General features: G+C 39.8%; 1 protein-coding gene across 6 annotated transcripts in view; it reads left to right on the top strand.

The window, feature by feature from the left end:
- The window catches only part of GSTCD (glutathione S-transferase C-terminal domain containing), a 45,858-nt gene extending 37,051 nt beyond the window's left edge, over nucleotides 1-8,807 (top strand). For all 6 annotated transcript variants that reach the window (XM_039703786.1, XM_039703787.1, XM_039703789.1 and 3 more), the window contains 4 exons: nucleotides 112-245; nucleotides 1,945-1,975; nucleotides 5,828-5,897; nucleotides 8,128-8,807. In XM_039703786.1, the coding sequence (XP_039559720.1) occupies nucleotides 112-245; nucleotides 1,945-1,975; nucleotides 5,828-5,897; nucleotides 8,128-8,264 (372 nt within the window). In that variant the 3' untranslated portion in view covers nucleotides 8,265-8,807. The remainder of the gene's footprint in view (nucleotides 1-111; nucleotides 246-1,944; nucleotides 1,976-5,827; nucleotides 5,898-8,127) is intronic.
- Nucleotides 8,808-20,452: the final 11,645 nt, after the last annotated feature.

Raw genomic sequence — 20,452 nt, 5'->3', positions numbered from 1 at the left:
AATTTCCTCATGCATTTAATTAACTCAGTCAACCAAAAAAAATGCTGGATTGTATTTAGAATGTTCCAGTGATGAATTTCCCTGTTTTCTTGGTTGTTTTGCCTGCTGTAGGTGGCCTTGCATGCCTGTGGGGTGGCCACAGACATGGTGATTGAGCACTGCCTCAGGGCACGGGCAGCCTTTGTCATCTCCCCCTGCTGCTACGGCTTCATTCAAAATACAGTCAAGTTCAAATATCCACGAAGGTAAACTAAAGCTTGCAAGATCAGTTTAAGTGAAGGAATAAAATCCTAAAAGAGTATAGAATTAATCATTTGAGGATCATTGAGAGTGACCAGACTATGCTGATTCACACTTAAAATGAAACTGTTTCCTCCTGTTTGTCAACCCATCCTCACGGGCAGATTGATAATTCCTGGATTTTTTTTTTTTCTAGATTTATCTATTCATGGTTCAGAAGGCTTTATACAATCAACATAGTAGATATAGTATCTTATATGCAGACCTTCTACCTTCAAATCACAAAGTGAATAGAAAACTCATGAAAATTACTTTAAGAAGGGGAATTGACATTTTAATGTTGGAGCAAGATGTAAGCAGTCAGTTTAAAGAAATGGGTCTGCTTTATACCACAGTTTACTGCTTGTAGAACTTCTTTGATTTATTCCCAAGAAGATAAGCTCTTCTGTGTTTCAGTTCATATTTTTAATACTTCTTCAATGGATTGTGTACATATTTTGTCTTCAAATCTGCCTTGTGGGAGATACTAATATATCTCTTGCTTAAGAATTTTAATGCCTTTGATATAAATAAAATGTAAAAGATAAGCAAAAAGTGGCAGAAGATAAGAGGTTAAACAGCCTTCTGAGTCAGAACTAGGTGGAGGAAAAGGGTTGTGTTTTGCTTGGACTTTTTTTTGGTTAATAAAACTGAGCTTTGCATTTTGGATGTCGAAGATGAATTAGATTTAATTCTACCAGGAGTTACATCAATGACTTAAGTATATATTTTCTGCAATAAGAAACTGAAACATGCAGTCTTAAAAGGTATCAACAAATCTAAAAAGATAATATGCATTCATGTGAAATATTTTTCATACTTTTCTGTAGTATCAAAGTGTGGTACAGAAGTGTATGGAAAGTAATTTTTTATAACTTGTCAATTTGATAACCTTTGCATTTAACTGTTCTTTCTTAGTCAATTTGATACTTCCATCTCTTTCATTTTGTCTTGTGACACAATAATACAAATAAGTCTTCTAATGAAGAGGCAATAAAATTCCAAGCCTTCTAAAATTAACAGGCATATAATTTTTCTCAGCAGATTTGTTTTAAAATTGGCTGGTTAATGTTTAACTTTTCACCAGCTTCATTTTTAGACCACAGAGCCTGGAAATGATCACTTAGAAAATTTTTGTTGCTGTGGATGCTGCAAAAATGATTGTGTTTGCTGCAATTTTCTGTCTAACCTCATAAGTCTGTGAAATATCAGCCTGGTCTTGAGGTACATTTTGGGGTTTGCTTTTCCTTTTTTTCCTTATGTTATATGATGACAAAACATGATAGCCTGGCAACATCCCCATAGTAGCTGTGTTTTGTACCCAATTCCATTGTAAAGACCCTTTAGCTTTGTGATACAAACAAAATATATGTGTGTGTAATTGAATATATGTAAAGTCTTATATGACAGTGAGAAAACCACAGTAGGTACATGTTAGCATTTATAATGATTTAAAGAGAGAGTTTTTATTAATAACCTAGGAAAAAAACCCCACCATTTTCTAGTGAACTGGAGCTGTAATGGGTTTTGGTATTTTTATGCCTTTCTGTATGATACAGATATTGCTGGGTTTTTTTAAATGTGTTCAAATATATAATGATTGCTTCTATTTTCCACCTTTGCTGTTTTCAGATGTGAACTGAATTGATCTATTTTTTTTTTCAGTCATCAGTTCAAAGAAATTTTGTCCTACAAGGTATGTAAAAGGACAGAGGGAAGATGTTTGTGTGCAGCTTCCTGCATTTCACTGGGTCTTCTTATCAAATGAAATATAGGTGGTTATCTTCTAATCCCGAGGAGGGGCATGTGTTATGTGAAATGTTCATTATTAGACCAGGTGCCATTGTGTTTTCTCTCTACCATCCATTTTAAAGGCTTTTTTCTTCAATAAAATTAAATAGTTTCTCCACAAAAAAAACATTTTTTGTCATTATGTATAAGTGAGCCATTCCTAAGGTACTTCAATCAGTGTATCAGTTAAAAATTACAGGATACCAATTTGTTTAGATGTTAAATACAACTGTAGTAATAAACATTAGATTCCTCCCTCTAATTTATGTCTAAAACATTGGACATAGTAAATGGGAAGAGCTTAAACAGATCAGCAAGAATTTAATACAGTATTTATATTCTATGCAGTTTTAAAAATGTTGTTAAAAATTATTTTTGAAATATTAAAGTGTGTTTTGACCCTGAGCAGCTGGGGTCTGTGGAAATAATTTGAGAGAAACACAGGAGAAATTATCACTGAAGCATACAGATCTGACAGAGTGAAGGGTAACAGGAGAGTGGAAAAGGAAGAGCAGAGAGGTGGGCAGCAGAAAACTAGTACTGATCTGTTAAGTTTTATCTTGTGAGTTTAAACTAGTTAGTGATGAGCACCCCAAAATTTGAGGGTTAGAGGCACTTAATGTGGCATGGAAAGAACGTGTTTCCTTCTGAAAGAAGCAAGGTTATGTAAACTTACAGCTCAAATCCTAGACATGACTCTTGACTTTTACAATGTAGAAGTGATTTTTGGAGGTGCAGAATAATTCTTTGTAACAGAAATATGGAAATAGAGGAGGGTATTTCTGTTATCCAAATGCTTTTGGAAACAGGGGGCAGTGCAAAAATAATGTATGTGGTAGGAAAATCTAGATTATCGTCTTTGATCCCTAAATTAGAGAGAGTTTTAAGAATTCAGAAAATCTCCAGCCATCTTATAAGGGAAGTTCAGTTATCAGGTAATAAATGCCCAAAGACTGAGATGCCAAAAGCCACATGATGGATTTGGAGCTGCCATTAATTTTTCCTATGATTAATGTTCCTTTCAGCATCACTGTTACATCATCTCAAAGAACTCAGGTTTCAGCTCAGAAAAAAATTATTTACTAGCATTATTAAACCTGCTGACAGTACAGAGAGAGATGATGTCAATTATAAAGTCAAGGATGCCTAGATTAGGACAGCGTGTATAATCTCATTGCAACTCAGTGAATTTCTTCTTAATCTGTTAAACCATGCAGATTTAAATCACAGGGTTTGTCAATACTGGAGAAGCTCCAGAATTTTATTAATTGTGTTGCAGAAGGGCACAGGAGTCAAAGATAAGGCCAAAAAATATTGGTGCTCTTAGTAACATGAGAGTCTATACAATTGGTCTAGGCTGGTTGGTGCCTCAAATAATCCTAGTTATAAATAACTCCTGTTATGCAGCTAGCTGTGTTTTTATATTTCATATTAATAAATTCTTACAGGTTATTGGCTAGCAGCCAAAGTTGCCATGTGTTAGCCAGACATTGTCTGTGTCACCCACTCCAGTTCCCATTTTAAATTAATTTCTCTTATCTTTCATTTTAGTGAGATCTAAAAAGACATCCAGAAGTCTGGCATTTCCAAAACTTTTTTGATGAGAACATTATGCTGTAATTCATTTGTTTATAGTTGCAAGGAATAAGGTTATGCTAGCTGTAGATTTCTACTGTGATGCATTTTGAGACTCTGTCAAGACGCGAGGAGAATTGGAAAGTAGCACTGTATAAATTTGCAAATACAGCTCTGGAAATTTAATAGAAATGGAACAGGTGGGTGTTCTAGTAACCAAGTTAACTGTCTATGCACACTTTGGAGGAGTTTCTAATCATTACTTTAGAATTGCCTTTTTTACTTCAGCCAACAAGGAATATGACAATTTAATCATTGTTTCAGGGGGAACAATGTAGTCATAACAGCGTCTAGTTTATCTTTTTGGATCACTCTGTAAGAAGCCAAGGATTGGAGTCAGTTCAGATGTTCAGGTTAAGTGACATGACTTACCTTGGCTCTGGTCTGGTCCAAAGAGCTGGGAACTTGCTGTTGCAAAGAGCCAAGTTCTGTCAGGTGCCCGAAGACTGGTGAGGAGTTGTGTGCTAACATGGGTCTTCTCCCTCTCCTCTAAATCCCTCTTTTTCTCCCCAAGCTGCTTCTCTCCTAACAGTGGCCACATTGTCCATGGCACCCCTTCTTCTTTAGTGGCCACATCTGGGTTTAACATTTTCACCTCTTTTGTACTGTAGGAGTAGCCACATTTGAACTGAACTGACCAGGTGTAACATGTTTAAGGCCCTTAATGTGTTATGACATGTCTTATTTTGCTTCCATATTTTTTATGAAGCTGTGAGCTGGAAACCTTCATGTCAATGCAGTGTACTAGGGAGCAAATATCCTTGCATCAAGATATTATAAATATATTTAAATGAGTAATATTTGTGTATCAAGCAGTGATAATATTTTATAGTATATGGGAAAAATTTTTGCGGTCAGGTGTCTGTTTATGAATTGAGTGGAGTGTACTGAGAGAACTGCCATCTTGATTTAATATGAAGGGTTTTTGTGGGGTGGAGGCTTGGATGTTTATGGCCCTCTAAAAAAGCTGGAATAAGTATCCGTATTTCAGAATTCTGGAAGAACCTGAAGTATCCTTAGGTGAAGTTGCTCTCACCACCTGTTACAAGAACCAAATCTTTAAAATAATAATTTTCTATCAGGCAAGAATAAAAAAAATCCTTTTGATGCAAGACACAAATATCCACGAAGGTAAACTAAAGCTTGTCCTTTAGTTCTGAAACATGTCCTTGTTTCAGAACTATAGCTCTGGAAATTTTGCTTAGGAGAGCATTTTGCATTGTTGCCCAATTATCTTTTCTCCCCATGACGTTGTGGGAGACTTGGGAGTGCTGTGTGATTCTAAGATTGTTCCGATTTCTTCTGCCCTGTACTGAGAATTGCAGCTGTCCCACAAAGCACAGCTGTCACCAGAGCAGTAATTCCACTGCCACACCTGCAATGCTCTTGCTCTCTCCACCTGGCTAACCTGCCTTCCTTGGCAGTGCTGGCACAGGCAGTGGGCATTGAAGGCAAGTGAGGATGGGGCTCTGCTGCTGCTCCTCCCCTGCACCATCCCCCTGGCTGAGTGGGCAGGGAGAAATTCTTCTGTAGAAGTGTCTGCAGAAAATTTTATTGGAACAGGGGTAGTTTGAAAGTAAATTGTGCTCCTTTTGTTGGAGGAGACTTTCCTATTCACAGCCAGGTATTTTTTGCCTTCAGGATCTGATTAGATTTGGTGGGGCAGAGGAAGTTTGACCCATCAGCCTATCCTGGGATTCAAAATCACTGCCTGGGAGAAATGTTCAAGTCAGCTGTTAAAGAATTTTGTCTCAGCTGCTTATTGATGCAGGGAGGCTGCCCTATTATGACTGTGCTAAAAGATGGCTGTGTTGCTCATCAGTTATTGAAGGCAAAATTAGTCTTCGGATGTCTTTGAAGAATGCTGTCTTGTATACATTGCATCCCATTCAACTGCTGCAAAGAATTAGGAAGTTTAGGAAGAAATAAATACTCATGAAGGGAAATGAAGCAGTGATTACAAACACTTTACCTACATAAGTATTTGCGATATAAAAATTGGGATTTCCACACAGGTAAATTTTTTTAGAAATACTGTCTTCAATGTGGTAGCATTTCTGATACACTTAAGCATTTAATCAGATTTTTCTTGATGAATTCTTTTTTTTGGTCTTTTTTATAGGAGCACATGATTCTTTGCAGATTTGCAGATCAGACAGCTGTTCAGCTTCCACCTGAACGCAGGCTAATTGGTATGAATTTCTGCAGCTGTTGTGTAAACCATGGTTTTACCTTGATATATGAAGAAGTAGGACATTTATGAATGGGGCATTAAGTAGATGTCTTCAGATAACAGTTGAAAAATTTAAGTTTTGTCACACTTCTCATCTTGCTGTTCTCTTCTTGCTATAGAAATGTTTTTCTTCATCCAAAATCATCAATATGCAAGTGACAGTTTTCATTTTACTGTCTGGTATTGTTGTTTTGATGGAAGTTGTAAACTAGCTTCCAGGCCAGAAAAGACAGAAGGGGCTAGGAACTCTAAGTCTGCTTAGAGATAAGTCTGCATTTTTGGCTTAGAAGAAACATTTGCAAAGTATATTAAAGCAGTGCTAGTTAATAAGCATGATGTTTTTAAGAAGCTTAATTTTAACAATTGAAAGTACTTCTTACACTTGCTGCACAAAAAGCAAATAATAGAGATCGTGCATAAAAGCTGACAGTAAATTTGTCCGTTTCTTTTGTCATCGTCACAATATTTGAAAAACAAATTTTAAAAAGGTCAATATTCATTTACTAGTGTTGGACACCATGTGGACTGAAAATTGAAATAGGACCCACTTTTTTTTTTTGAAGGATTGTAACTTTATCTGGTCTCAGTGTCTGAAACTGCAGGGATTTTTTCCACAAATGTAACTTAAGTGTTTTGTCCTGACAGTGTGTATTATTGTAACAATAATATTGGAGACAGTGGCCGTTTTGTTCAACCAACCACAGAAAGTGGTTTTCTATGAAACCACTAATGTGGGAGGATAGGGCTACAAAAGGTAATTTGCAGAGTTCTGTCCTGGTTGGTTATATAAACTGGTGATTTCTCCCTGCAACATACAAATCCATACAGGACTGAGTTGGAAAAATATTTTTCAGGCCCTCCCTTATTATTGTCTATTTAAATTGTCTCCAACCCAATTACAACCCGCCTCAAATCTCAAGCCACCAACAGAACTGAGGCCAAATGTCATAGTAGTGAATTCAAAGCAGTGAAATGCTTTTGTAACTAAGGAATCCAGCTGAGAAGGATAGTCCTGGCTGTGGACTCACTGTGGACAGACAGGGTAGGTTGGACTGAGCCCTGCATTCAATTGTGATGTGCATCAACTGCTCTGAAATACAAGGATACTACAGGGTGTGTTGGTGCCACCTGCCCAAAGCTTCTAATGGCACCTGACCAGGGTGCATAACAGGGCTGGTAATGACACAGGCACAAAAGCTCTTTATATATTCAGGGAAGAGAGGTAAGCTGTTCCAGAGGGTAGTTTGGAATGCCAGACTCCTATTCCAAAGGCAAACAGGATGTCTCTTCCTCTCCTGTCTCTTCCTCTCAGACCCCAAGTACATTTAACTATACAATTCTGTCAGGAACAAGAGAAGAGGCAGGATCATTATGTTTGGGACTGAAGCAGGATTGTGCCCTGTTGACTTGAGACTGTAACTACTAGTGATAAAACATTTCAAAGCAGCATTAAATTTTTCTTTCAATAGAGTTTCAAGATGCTGAAAATACAATCTGACAAGTCAATTCTGTTTTTCAGAACATAATAATCAATTATAATGAGTAAATAAGTAAAGACAAATGGTCCCATCATCTTGTCATGGCTGTATCATAATAAAAAACTTCTAAGCAGAATAATATCCTCTATCCTTCCTGGTTTTTTTCTGCAGGTAAATCTGAAATAAGCTTATTTTGTATTACCAATTTAGTATATTTGTTTATAAGTAGTTACAGTAATATGTCTCAAATCAATTACACTGGATCACTTTTTGGTATTTTAGTCTATTCATGTTCAATCACCAGAGATTTTTCAGATTTTAGGTGAAAGTACAGGAGGGAAACAGCTATGGTTATAAAGGGACTAGAAGTCGGCAATTCAGAGGGCTAAGGTATAAACCAAGCATTTTTCTTCCCATTTACATTAAAGCATACTTTTTTTCTGTAAGTTTTGAGAATACTTTTAAATAGTTGTGCCTTTTTCCATAAATAAGGAGTTAATAATCTCTTCAAGGTCTTGGCAAAATGAGGGTTACAAGTCACAGATGTGATTTGGAACGTAAACCAGATTAAGATGTTTTTTAAAGTAGATTTGGAACTTATTTTTTAGATGGCTTACTGATGTGTTTTCCTAACATTGAATATTTACATGCATGTTTCTGCTAATGTTTCTACATTTTGAGTTTCTGTGCTTTCCCTTGCTCTCATTTTAGGAAAGCAGTGTATGGGACTTGTGGATCTGGATCGGGCATGGGCTGCAGAAGAACATAACTATTCTGTCCAAGTTATATCTATGGAGCCAGAGAGTTGCTCTCCAAAGAACAATATGTTTGTGGGCATCCCTACTTAGAGTGTGAAGCTTGCATTCGATTTGAAGCTGAACATAAATCTTCAGTGCATAATGACATCCAGCAGATAGAGGCAGCGCTGGGAAGCAGACATCCCGCATCTTGAACGCATTGCCTTCAGAAAGGGAAGCAGCCCCCAAAGGCCTGAAAAGCAAACTGCATGCAGAGCATCACAAATCAACTTGTAATGTGTCATTAAGCTACTTTTGGTTCTCATACTGAGAAGTTTCTGGATCTAATGACTGTGCATGGAATTATATCCATCTGTAAAAGTTTAGAAAAAACTGGCTTTGTTGAAGGAAAGGTGATTTCCTTTTCAGTAAAGCTGTGTCTTGGCTGCTTGGAAATTGCATTCGTGGTCAAAACAGCATTTGTGTTCATAAGCAGAGCAGTTATCAGCCAGCAGTGCTGATCACCAGAGGAAGAGAGAAGATCAAATTTATTGTTTTACTGAAGATGGCTGTGCAACAGGTGGTGGCCTGACTTTGCTAAAGAATTCCATACTACTATAGGAAGATTATTTTTAATAAAAGTTCATCAGAATACTTTGGGCCTCAATCTGCTTATTAAACATGTATTCTACCTTGCCAAATTTTTTTTTTAAATACTTCAGATTTACTTTTAAATATTATGCAAGGATTCTGTAACCAGGCATTTGACATTTGGCTTACAGAAACCAAACTCCTCATTATCCATTGACCAGAAAGTGGGAGCTAGACGTGATGTTAGTGAATGGATCATTCACTGTTGCATTGGCAATAGTAGTGTATTGATTCCCATTCCTAAGAAATTTGCTGTCAGAAGAAATGTTTAAGAACAGTTGATGTGTCTACATACATAATCTTCATTGATTTTATGTTCAGTGTAAAATTTATCCAAAGCTGCAGAGTGGAACCATTTGAAAAGATAATCATGGTTACTCTGCTCTAAAATTAAAATAAGTGTTCTCCTGTGCTCCATTTTCCCCCTAATTTTAAATCACCTGTTGACACAAACACAATGGAAGGTAGCTCCTAATGAGGTTTTTACTGCATGTTTAAGGGTTTTGCACATCTGTGAATTCTGCCATGTTTCAATTTAAATAATCTGAAGTTTGAAAACTGTGAACGTAGCTTCCAGATATGGCTAACTGAATTACAAACAATAGGTATTGGAGCAAAAAAAAAAGAATCCAAAAGTATTTCATTATTCATGAAACATAGATATCAAAAAGATCTAAATACTTAGGGTTTTTTTAATGTGAACATATGGAATGTTACCCACTTATTTAAAAAGCACAAAAGTGAGCAAGTAGGAGTGTACCTTTAGCTTGAGTTATTCCATAGAAAATGATGAAATACTTTTTTTTGCAGCTATTTGTGGTTACAGGAACTTGAGTTTTGAAGAATGTATGGCAAATACAAAATACTTGGCGATACCAGTTATCTCCAGAGTTTTCTGCAATACTTGTCCAATGAGAATTCAGTTTCTAAATTAGTGGTATGTCAATCTGAACATTAGTCACGTTAGATTACTTCTCTGGAGTGAGCAAATGTCTCTTTATGACCTTCTTGTGCTGAAGGAAGAACTCGTCAAGGTGAGGCAGTTGGAAACTGATGCTGTTAACAGTAAGGGTTTTCACACTTCTGTGCTCCAGGCAGTGGGTAGCAATATCAAAGTTTTAATTATGGTGCTGCTGAACATTTGGCATGGTTTAATACTATGCAATAGTACAGAGCTTTCAGTAGAGCAGAATTCTCTGCTCTTATGTGCTTCACATTCTTTGCAATATCTGTATCAATAGTCTGTAATGGTTTTTGGATCTACCTGAAAAGAAGGAATACATTTGGGGTGTACAACAGGGAACATGTGTGCTACTGAATAAAAGATAAAAATGGGGTTTTTAACAGGCAAAACCAGGATTTCTTAAAAAGAGAGGTGGAAAAGGAACCTTATTTGGACAAATGACCAAGTGTTTATTAGATGCTTCAGATGGTCTAGAAAAACACGTAAAACCAAAAAGGAATCCAAATACCAATCTCTGTTTCCCATTTTTCCCCAATTTATTAAAGTACCTGTTTTCATGTTAATGACAGTTTCCCATGTGTTGCTTACTTGTGACTTAAGTAAATTATTTTGTACCTGCAACCCCACAAAGAAATAGGCTTCACAGGAAGAAAAGATTTATAGAAGCAAGGGAGAAAACCTGCAGAAGTAGTGCTATGTTTATATGCGTGATGACATCCCATTTTTTCTTGGATGAGCCAAACTATACAAAGTGAGTTTATGACAAATTTTTTTCCTTCCCAAAATTGGGAATATTTTAATGGCATCTCACAATATCCATCATCTTGGTGGCTTACAGGATTAGTGAGGCTGCATTCTATTTGTGATACTGCTGTGAGCTTGTTGCTATTGGCATCAATGGGCTCTGGTTTCTTCTCAGGAGAACAGAATCTTTCTCACATCCAAGGATGGAGTTACGTTGCTATGAATAGTAAAGCCTGAACTATACTTCAGATGAACTGATGCTTATTGAAAACTGAAGAGAAGTAGATGAAAAAAAGCATAAAAATAAAGATCTGCAGCAAGAGATAATACCTAATTCAGCACAGATTAAATTGCTAAACTGTGGCATGTACTTTTCTCTAGAAAGATGAACTCAATTATATTAGTTTTTAGGTATGTTACTTTGACCTATGTTTCTATATACATAAATGATATAGAATTAATAGAGCCTAAAATTGCCTAAACAAGGTGACTAAACAGTGTGCTCCTGGTGAGTGAACAACTGTTGTTCTAGCAGCTAGTTATGCAAGGAGCTATCTTGATGTCCAAGGTGCATATCTAAGTACTATTTATGTTTTTCATTTTTCTGGTCCATTGGGACCAGTTATAGGATGAACAAAATGCTGTCCTAGCATAGTCATGATTTTTCATTGTTCTTGACAGTCTTCTTTTATGTTTCCCTTGTAACCTGTAATGCTGGAAAAAGTAATCTTATAACAGGAAACAGATCACCAAGCTGTGTTAGAAGTTAGTCATCTGTATGGACATGTATCCTTATTTTTGTCTTTTTTTAAATTTTTGTCTTTATTGTGTTATTTATCTGCTTTTTCAGCCATATTTCAAGATGTCTTAATATTGCCGTATTTAGGCAAGGGTAGTAATAAACAAGGGGCATTCCTAGTAGGTTCATTGTGCCCCTTAATTTTTATGTGGCTTGATCTAAACAAAAAAAGGTAAAATCTTACTATTATTCTGATAAAGCCATCTTTTGATTTTTGCTATTAATGAAAACTGCATGAGTGGCCAAAATTATTCAAAGGTAATCCTTAGACAAGCACACATAAAATTATTTACTTATAGGGTGGCCACAATTTTTAAACTGATATTTTGTTTCTCATTTTTGCTAGACTTTTAGCTACATGGTGGATGCAATGACAGTAAGCATAAATGTCTTTCTAAGTGGGTGTATTCCTAGGTGACATGCAATACCAGGTATTCTCATTGAAAAGAGCATTTAAAGAAAACATTTATGGTCAGGTAAGTTTAAGTAACCTGCAATGAAATGACACTCAGATGATTTTATAATAGGTTTAAACACACATTATATGTACATATATAAACATTTATATATATAAATATATATATATATAATTTTTAAGAAGTATTGATCTAGGAAAGCATAGATTAGCAAAAAGTAATTGAAGAGGTGAAGCATTAGTTTCAGGCTTGGTGCCTAGTTGTCAGTCAAAGGAAAAGGACATTTTTCTTTAAGCATAATCAAGTACTACTTTCAGTGCTCTTGCCTTGGACCATTTGTCTGTCATAAAAAATTCCTCGTGTACAATCTCAGTCTAACTTCCTGTGGTTTTGTTGCCATTTTTTTAACAAAATTGAAACCTAGGTATCATGTTTTTACCTGTCTATATGTCTAGTGTTACTTACATGCCCCTAATGAAATGAAGAAAACTTCTGGACTTTCCATGTTCAGACCTGCACTTAAACTACCTGGCTACCAAGGTTTCTGTTCAGTAGCTTTTGCTTAGCAAGTTTCAGCTTACTAGAACTATCATCAAAAGAAATTCAATTTTCTAAGTCAATAATATATTAAGATTCTATACAAAGAGTAAAAATGAAAGCAACTTAATTTTCTTTGGTTGTAGCTTTTATTTAAACAGAAATTACATGACTAAAGAAGTACCCTTCTCTGCAGTCTTCTCAAAATGAATTTAAGAAAATACTTGAATTTTCAAAATAGAGAAGGATGCTGAGAATAGTTTTATAATAAATCACTTCGGTAAATTTAAACAATAAAAGGAGTTAACATTATACCAGTGTTAGCCTCTAAAAAGATGATCAGCTGTTACAGTTTCCCCCATTTTCTGTCTCACTTGCCAGACTTCAGGCCTGAAATGTGTTTTCCTGGGCATGACATCTGCAGAGCAAAACAGGAGTGAGCCTTGGATGGCTGCTGTCCCTGTCCCCACCACAGGCATGTGCCATGCCTTGGCAAGGTGAAGCTGTTTCACTCTAGTTTTTCCCCCTTGGTGATGTGGGAATAATGTCACTCATTTTCTCTTAGAAAACACAGACTCCAAATATTCATGTGCTCTGTTGGAGAGAGATCTCTGAAAGCTGTGAGATTATTTGATCCATGATAGTCTGGGTTTCTTCCCAACCTTAAATACCTGAATTTCTTGCTGTAGTAATTTAGCCCTTTTCCTTATTTTGCTTTACCAGGTATGTTGTCTATATACTAATTGCTGCTGCTTCCAACACACAGGGGCAAAATAACAAATTTTTTATGTCAGGCTCAGCTATGGAAAATAGAAATATGTGCTTAATGACTGAAACTCAGCTAAGGTTACTGCATTCTCTTTGCACTGCAGCTGAATCCTAATTATAGTGTCCAAAACTGGCGCAGTAAACCACTGTGCTAGGTGTCCTCATTGAATAGGTGGGAAAAGAGTCTGGAATATTTTTAATCAAACATTTCTGGATCTAGATGTCACCTTATTTCTGCAATCCACAGCAAGTCTTGGAAAGCTGCAGTTTTTCAGACAAGTTTGTTTCCAAGTGCAAAACAAAGATCTTTCTCTCCTCTTCTGACCCACAACTCTGCCAGCTGCAATGTTATCAGATCACCTGGTACAGTTCAGGAGAATGGAGGGTGACATGCTTTAATTTTATTCTCCCAGAGGATGCCCAGGTACATAAATTCACACCTGCTTGCCCCAGGGATGCAAGCACCCCATTGACATTTTCAGTGTCAGGATTCCTCCTTCTTATACTTTGGATTTCATTTAAGATCTGTGTGGAGGTAGAAATGTGTGCACAAAGCACCACCACAGCTGACCCAGCCCTGCTGTGTTGAAAAGGGCAGTTTTTAATGAAGCCACATGGAGAAAGGCAGGGATGTCTTTTCCAGAATATAGATGGCACAGGAATGACTCCTGTGCAAATTACTCCAAGGAGTATATGGTGCACACCCCACAAAAGGGACATTCCCCAAACAGCTCATTCCATCATTGATCTGTAGGCATTGAAAATGAGTTTTTTGAGCATTGAAAGCCAGGACCAGAAAGACAGCATATTTGCATTGTTCATTTCTCATAATCAGTGCTTTGGAAGTCAAACAAGGTGCTTAATTCATATGTTAAATGTATGTTGGATTCCTTTAGCATCTTAACGTTTTTATGTGTGTTAAATCTCCTTTGGGATTTTTCAAGAAATGGAAAAGTCATCCCTACCCGTCCTTCAACACTCAACATTTTGTCAATTACCCAAAAGGATGAATTGTAATAACAGAGAAACTTTTGCAAGAAATGAGTGTCCTCATGTAGAGCATGAACTGAACATATCCTTGCGCTCTCCATGGCGCTGGATCAATTCCCACCATTCTGCCCACAGCACAGAGCTGGGGTCCCAGCAGGACCAGGGGCTGAGGAGCTGCCCTGCACCTGGCAGGACTGAGATGGGTTCCCTGCTGCTCTCAGGAGCCACAGCCCATCCTTCTGAACACAGGTCCTGTGGCAGAGTGGCTGAAGGAAAACTGAATACTAATTCTGCCTTTTCTGCTGTGTCACCTTCCATAGCAGAGCAGGGCCTCAGGAGGAAGGTGCTGTCCTGGGAGCAGAGCAAAACTCCTCAGCCCTGCTGGGAAATTCTGGTAGAGGATTAGTGGAACACCTGAAAATGTCAAGACTTCAGAGACTTGACATAAGGATCTGAATGGTTAGATGTTTTCAACAGTTTGGGAAAAAACTCAACAAACTTGGATTTTATTTGAAGGTTTATTTACTACTGTTAAAGTTAAAACACTGACAATAAAAGAGCAACAGACTAATAAATGTGGAGGAGGAGGGTTAAGGCATGGTTTAAATTTCTTTCTGAGGTGGGAGGTGTGGTTTGGTGGGGTTTATTTAGTCACAGAAAGGCTCCAGTGGTGCTCGGCTTGCTCAGGCTGAGGGCGGCGGGAGCTGCAGCTCTGCCCCTGCCCGGCCCTGAGGCCCAGGAGCGGAGCCGTGCCCGGCCGTGCCAGCAGCAGCAGGATGTGCCTGTGGAGCGGGGCCGGGGGAGGCCGTGGGGATGATGTGTGGGGGCCTGGAGCAGCTGTCCCCTGCAGCCAGGCTGGGAGAGCCGGGGCTGTGCAGCCTGGGGAGGGGCAGGGTCCGGGGAGGCCTCGGTGCGGCCTCGCAGTGCCCAAAGGGGCAGAGGGCGATGGGGGAAGGGAAGGGCTTTGGACGAGAAGGGGGAGATTGGGATCAGATGTTTGGAAGAGCTGTGAGGGCGGTGAGACATTGGAACAGGCTGCCCAGTGAAGCTGTGGATGCCCTGTCCCTGGAATGTTCCAGGCCAGGCTGGGCAGGGCCCTGAGCACCCTGATCTGGTGGTGGCAGCAGCAGCAGGTGATGGTTGAGGTGTCTCCATGGAGTTGTGGAACTCCATGCATGAGCACAGACACCCCGTACCTGGGCATGGAACGTTGCCACCGGTTGCCAGGGGCACTCCTGCTCCCAAGGTTCTGTTGGCACGGAGTCTGTTGAGCCAGTTGACAGATTCTCTGCCTGCGCAGCAGACGTGGAGCATCTGTCTTCTCCATCCCAGCTGGGAATAGAGAGCGATTTGCTGACATTTGCGAGCCAAACTCTGGACTGACTGTACAGGTGAGTGCAGACGATTCTTGGAAAGGCTTCTGATGCCAAGGGGCTGGGCTGGGCTGCAGGATGGGCTGCACACGGGCTCAAGTACCAGAGTCGTGGGCTTGCCCTCTAGCTTTGGACAGGAACTGGGGACTCAGGAATGGGAGTCTTGGGGCATGGGGGTGTTCAAGAAACCTGGCATTCCAAATAGATAATCTCCCCTCTACTTTCCTGATAGGTTTGGAAGAGCAGTGTTCTGTCTTCTGAAAAATCTGTACTGGGCTACCTAAAGGAAGAGTAGGGATTGATCTCATCCCTGACATTCCTTTTTTGGTGTTTGCCCGACTTTCTTTGACGGTATTTTTCGGTCTCAAAGCACCATGAGCTCAGTAAGTACTTTGCTACTCAATGCAAATCTGATTCTTGAAACATTTTCCAGGGCACTTCTGGAAAGGATCTCAAGAGTTTGTAGCAAATGCAGAGGAACAGAAACCTTTGAACACTTCAAACACTTCATGTAACTTGGTGTTCTGCAACAGTGAAGGTTTTGAATCTCTGTGGGTGTTAGCAGTAGTGCAGAAATGCTTACGGTGTGAGCAGCAACCTGCTGGAATTGGGAACTGGTCTCCTCATTCTCAAGGCATTGGGACAGACTTTTTCTTGGGAGGGCGTCTTGTGGGAGATCAGGGGTGATGTCTTTTCCCTGATGTGATGTGCTCAGGTGGAATGGCCCATTTGGGCCCTTTGGTGTGTATTCCAGCCTTTGCATGAGAGTTTTCTGTATCCTTGTGTGCTGTCATTGGTGTGGCAAAACCAAGGGCCATGTTCATATTAGTGCCACAGGAAATGCTAAGGCTTTGTTCCCTCTCCGCATCAGCGAAAGCGGCCTGGAGGAGCAGTTGGCTCCACACCAGCTCGGAAAAGGAGCAGGCTGCTGCCCTCCAGCGCAGATAAAGCTTCGCAGACAGAGCCAATAGACCTTGAGGAAACTGGTGCGCCTGCTTTTGAGCCTGGTGAGAACAGAAATTGCTTCTGGAGGGTTGAAGACCATCTGGCCATGTGCTTTTGCCAGTTTGTAGGCCCTCCCTCCCCTGGGGAGGAAGAGAGACCTTGGGTTTGAGGCAGCACCTGGTATGGCATCCCTAAAGAGCAAGCCTTCTGACAACTGTTTTGGTTTGTTACTGTGCTCAATACACTGGCTGCTGGTGGCAGAGGAGCTGTGTAGTCCTCAAGTGCTGCTGCATGTGTGTTCTGATGAGCTGGCAGTCAGTGCAGCTACCACAGTGAAGGGTGGCAAGCTGAGTTTGGGATCTCCCAAGCTGGACAAAGATGAGGAAAACCTGTCATTAGCTGTGGCCCATCCTTCAGGGGAACATGTACAGCCACATCATTGATCTCACTGGCGAAGACGACATCATTGATCTCACTGGCGAAGACAACATCATTGATCTCACTGGTGAAGACGACATCATTGATCTCACACTGAGATATTGCTAAATCAAAATAGGGGATGTTATAAGTATCAACATTTTGTTTGGTGATAACCCTTGGTACCCAGGAAATAAGTGGCTCCATGTTTAAATGGCTGTATGTTCTCCTGGTTCTGCTCTCTCTAGTGATTGGCTACGATTTGATTTCAATCGTCCATTTTGGTCAGATGAGGATTCACAGGTGAGGATCCACATGTTCTTGTCCTTTCTGGTTTGTGGGAGGGAAAGGAACAAAAAGGGAGCTGCACAACTCCGTTGTTTTAGGTGGGTGCCACAGGCAGCTGGCTGGAAGCACAGCCCTTGCTGGGAAGCTCCAACTTGCCCATCCCTCAAGTCCCTCCTTGGTGGTGTCCATAGAGGGAGAAGCCCTTGCCAGGGTGACACTGGCAGATCTGTGTCTTCCTTGTAGTTCTAGCATTGATTAACAAATTGCACACATTCCAATTTGTTAATCAATTGCAATATGTGCAATTGATTAACAAATTGCACATATACCTGGTGCCAATAGAGCAGCAAACTGGAATTCTTTACTCCCAATGCCTGTTGTGGTTTCCATTCTTCAGGAGTGGTTCACCATATACTGAGTATTTATGGATATCACATTTGAATTTTCTCTTTTGAGAGAGAAAAAGGGAAAGAAACAGCTCTAGGTCCAAATCCAGTTAGGGAGCTGGAACAGGGGAGGAATATGGTTTTTAATCTGTCTCCATGTCACTGCTGCCACGCAAAGCAGAATATGTAGCAGGCATAACATAAAGGGTACCTCCTGGCATTATTCTTGAGCCTTTGCAAAGGAAAGGCCTCAAACTTTACAACAGAACCTGCATGACCCAGTTCCAGTTCCACCAAAAGCAGGAGTGGGTTTAGATTTGGGGTTCTTTCATCAGCAACTGTTAATCTAATACAAAATATTTTTGGATACCACAGTGCATTTGCCAGTTTGGGGGTAAGAAGGGAAAGAAACAGCTCCAGGCCCAAATGCAATTAGGAAACTGAAATGGGGGAGCAGGGAGTAGACTGCTCAGATGGTTCCTAAGTGCCTCCATTTCTACCCCCCTGCAGGACAGGGAGCAGAGCCAGCAGCAGCCACATCTTTCCAGAGCATCAGCTGAATCACTGGCAGTGGATGATGAAGAAGATAGTGATGAGTATGTGACAGATAAATTGACTCTCTAAAATCTAATTTCTGATACATAAGCAGAACCAGCAGCAACCACATGTTTCCAGTACAGCAGGGAATTCAGCTGATCTACTGGCAAGGGATGATGAAGAGGAACCAAGGGATGTTGATGGGTATGCAAGAGAGAAAGTGTCTCTCTAAATTCTGAGTTTTGATATATGGTAAAACCAATTTTTTTGCCAAGGTTTTGGGTTCTTCTTGATCTGTGCAAAACATATCAGACCTGGAATAAAGTGGTCGGTCTGGAAAAGTAGTAATAAAAAAAAAAAGAAAAAAAAAAAAAGAAAAACCCAACCTGCAAAATCCAGCAGAAACCTTTCTCCTCTATTCATAAAGCCATTTAGCAGAATGGCTTCACACATGCTGAAATTCTTGCAGTACATAGAAGTTCTTGGAATGATTGTGTTGCTGGGATGGGGATATCGCAAAATCAGAATAAAAAATGTTTCAATAACAGAGAGTTTGTGTACTGGTAACTCTTGGTTTGCAGTGAAATTAATGGCTGCATGTTCTTTCTGGTTCTGTTCTCTCTAGTGCATGGCCAGCAGGTCCTGCCAGTCGTCCACTTGGGGAGGACGAGAACTCAGAAGTGAGGATCCACATGTTGATTTATTCATCCAGTATGAAGTGTTTAGAGTTGTGAGAGCAGAATTTGCTCTTTTGGGGGAGAATGAGGGAAAGAAACAGCTTCAGGCCAAATTAAATTAGGGAACTGAAACAAGGGAGCAAAGAGGAAGGTGTTGAGGTGGTTCCTAGGTGCCTCCATTTCTATCTCACTGCAGGAATGGGAGCCCCCACACTTTTTCAGAAGAGCAGAGAATTCAGCTGAGCTGCCTGCAAGGGATACTGAAGAGGAACCAAGAGATAATCAAGGGTATGGGAGAGAGAAACTGTCTCTCTAATTTCTCATATATGGTAAAGCAAATTTTTCGCTAAGCTTTTGGGTTCCGCTTGATTCTGTGTCAAAACATTTCAGCCCTGGAATACAGTGTGCTAAAGAGAAGTAATGAAAAACCCACCCTGCAAAATCCAGCAGAAGCCATTGTTCTCTGTGCATGAAGACATTATTAAATGTTTCTTAAATAAGGCTTGAGATATACTGAAATGTTTGCATTACATAAAAGCTATGGGAATGATTGTGTTGTTGGGTTGGGATGTTGCTGAATCAGAATAGAGAATGTTTCAATTTCTGACAGTTTTGGCACTGGCAGATGTGTGTGTTCCTTGTAGTTCTAGCATTGCTTAACAAATTGCACATATTTCAAGTCCAGTTTTCCTGGTGCCAATAGAGCAGCAAACTGGAATTCTTTACTCCCAATGCCTGTTGTGGTTTCCATTCTTCAGCAGTGGTTCACCTTATACTGAGTATTTATGGGTATCACATTTGAATTTTCCCTTTTGAGGGAGAAAAAGGGAAAGAAAGCTCCAGGCCAAATCCAATTAGGGAACAGAAACAGGGCGGGAAGAAGGAGGGTGTTCAGGGGGTTCCTAAACTGTCTCTGTTCCTACCCTGTTGCAGTAGTGACAGCAGAATTAGCAGCACCCACTTCTTTGTTATTCAGGGCAGCAGCTCTTTGTGCTACTGCTCTGAATGTTCCTAACTAAACACAGAGGGTGATGGCCTACCCTTCCTCACCTCTGTGCTGTAACTGCTTTCTGAGCTGAGCTTTGTGTGCAGCACCCCGGGGCTCACCAAATCTAACTGTATCTTCTTTTCTCTTCCTTTCCATGTGTGTTGATGGAAGTTTCTTGAAGGTGAGTTGATGTTTTACAATTGGTAATGGAACTGTTGTAAACATTATATATCATTATATATATATATATATGTATATTTAACTCAAGCAGCAGGGATTGAAGCTGTCTTTAGCGAAAGGCAAAGGACAGTGCTTTAACAGAGCAATAGAGCAAATGTTTTGTGTTGGGCTGTAGCAAAATAGTCATAATGTCTGGAAGGGTTCAACCTTACCATTTGTTAAAGTAGTTTGTTTAAGATTGTTTTTCACCCAGCTGAATAGAGTCCATTTAAAATAGGAACCATTGCTGACTATTTATATAACTCATTTCAAGAGTAGATTCAGGGAGAGAGAGAATAACAGATCTAACTTCTGAAAATTACATTACAGTGCATGGACAAGAAAGGAGAAATGTTACACTGAACAGCCAGGAACAGGTGCATGGCTCTGATATTGGAACAGGAGCTAATGATGCACCTGTGGCTGATTCTGCCCCTGCAGGACAGGGAGCAGAGGAGGAGAACACCGGAAGTTCAGAGTATGTATGGCTCATGCCCTACCAAACACAGAATTCTGTGCCTTTCTTTCTTTTCTGCGTAGGACTAAGTTATACTGCTATGCCTGGCTTATATTTGAAGCCTTCCCGTACTCTCTGTATTT

Source organism: Passer montanus, unplaced genomic scaffold, assembly GCF_014805655.1.
Source record: "Passer montanus isolate IOZ18808 unplaced genomic scaffold, ASM1480565v1 scaffold169, whole genome shotgun sequence".
NCBI lineage: Eukaryota > Metazoa > Chordata > Aves > Passeriformes > Passeridae > Passer > Passer montanus.
The sequence above is the reverse complement of the archived record's forward strand: the minus strand, read 5'-3'. Positions and strand labels throughout refer to the sequence as shown.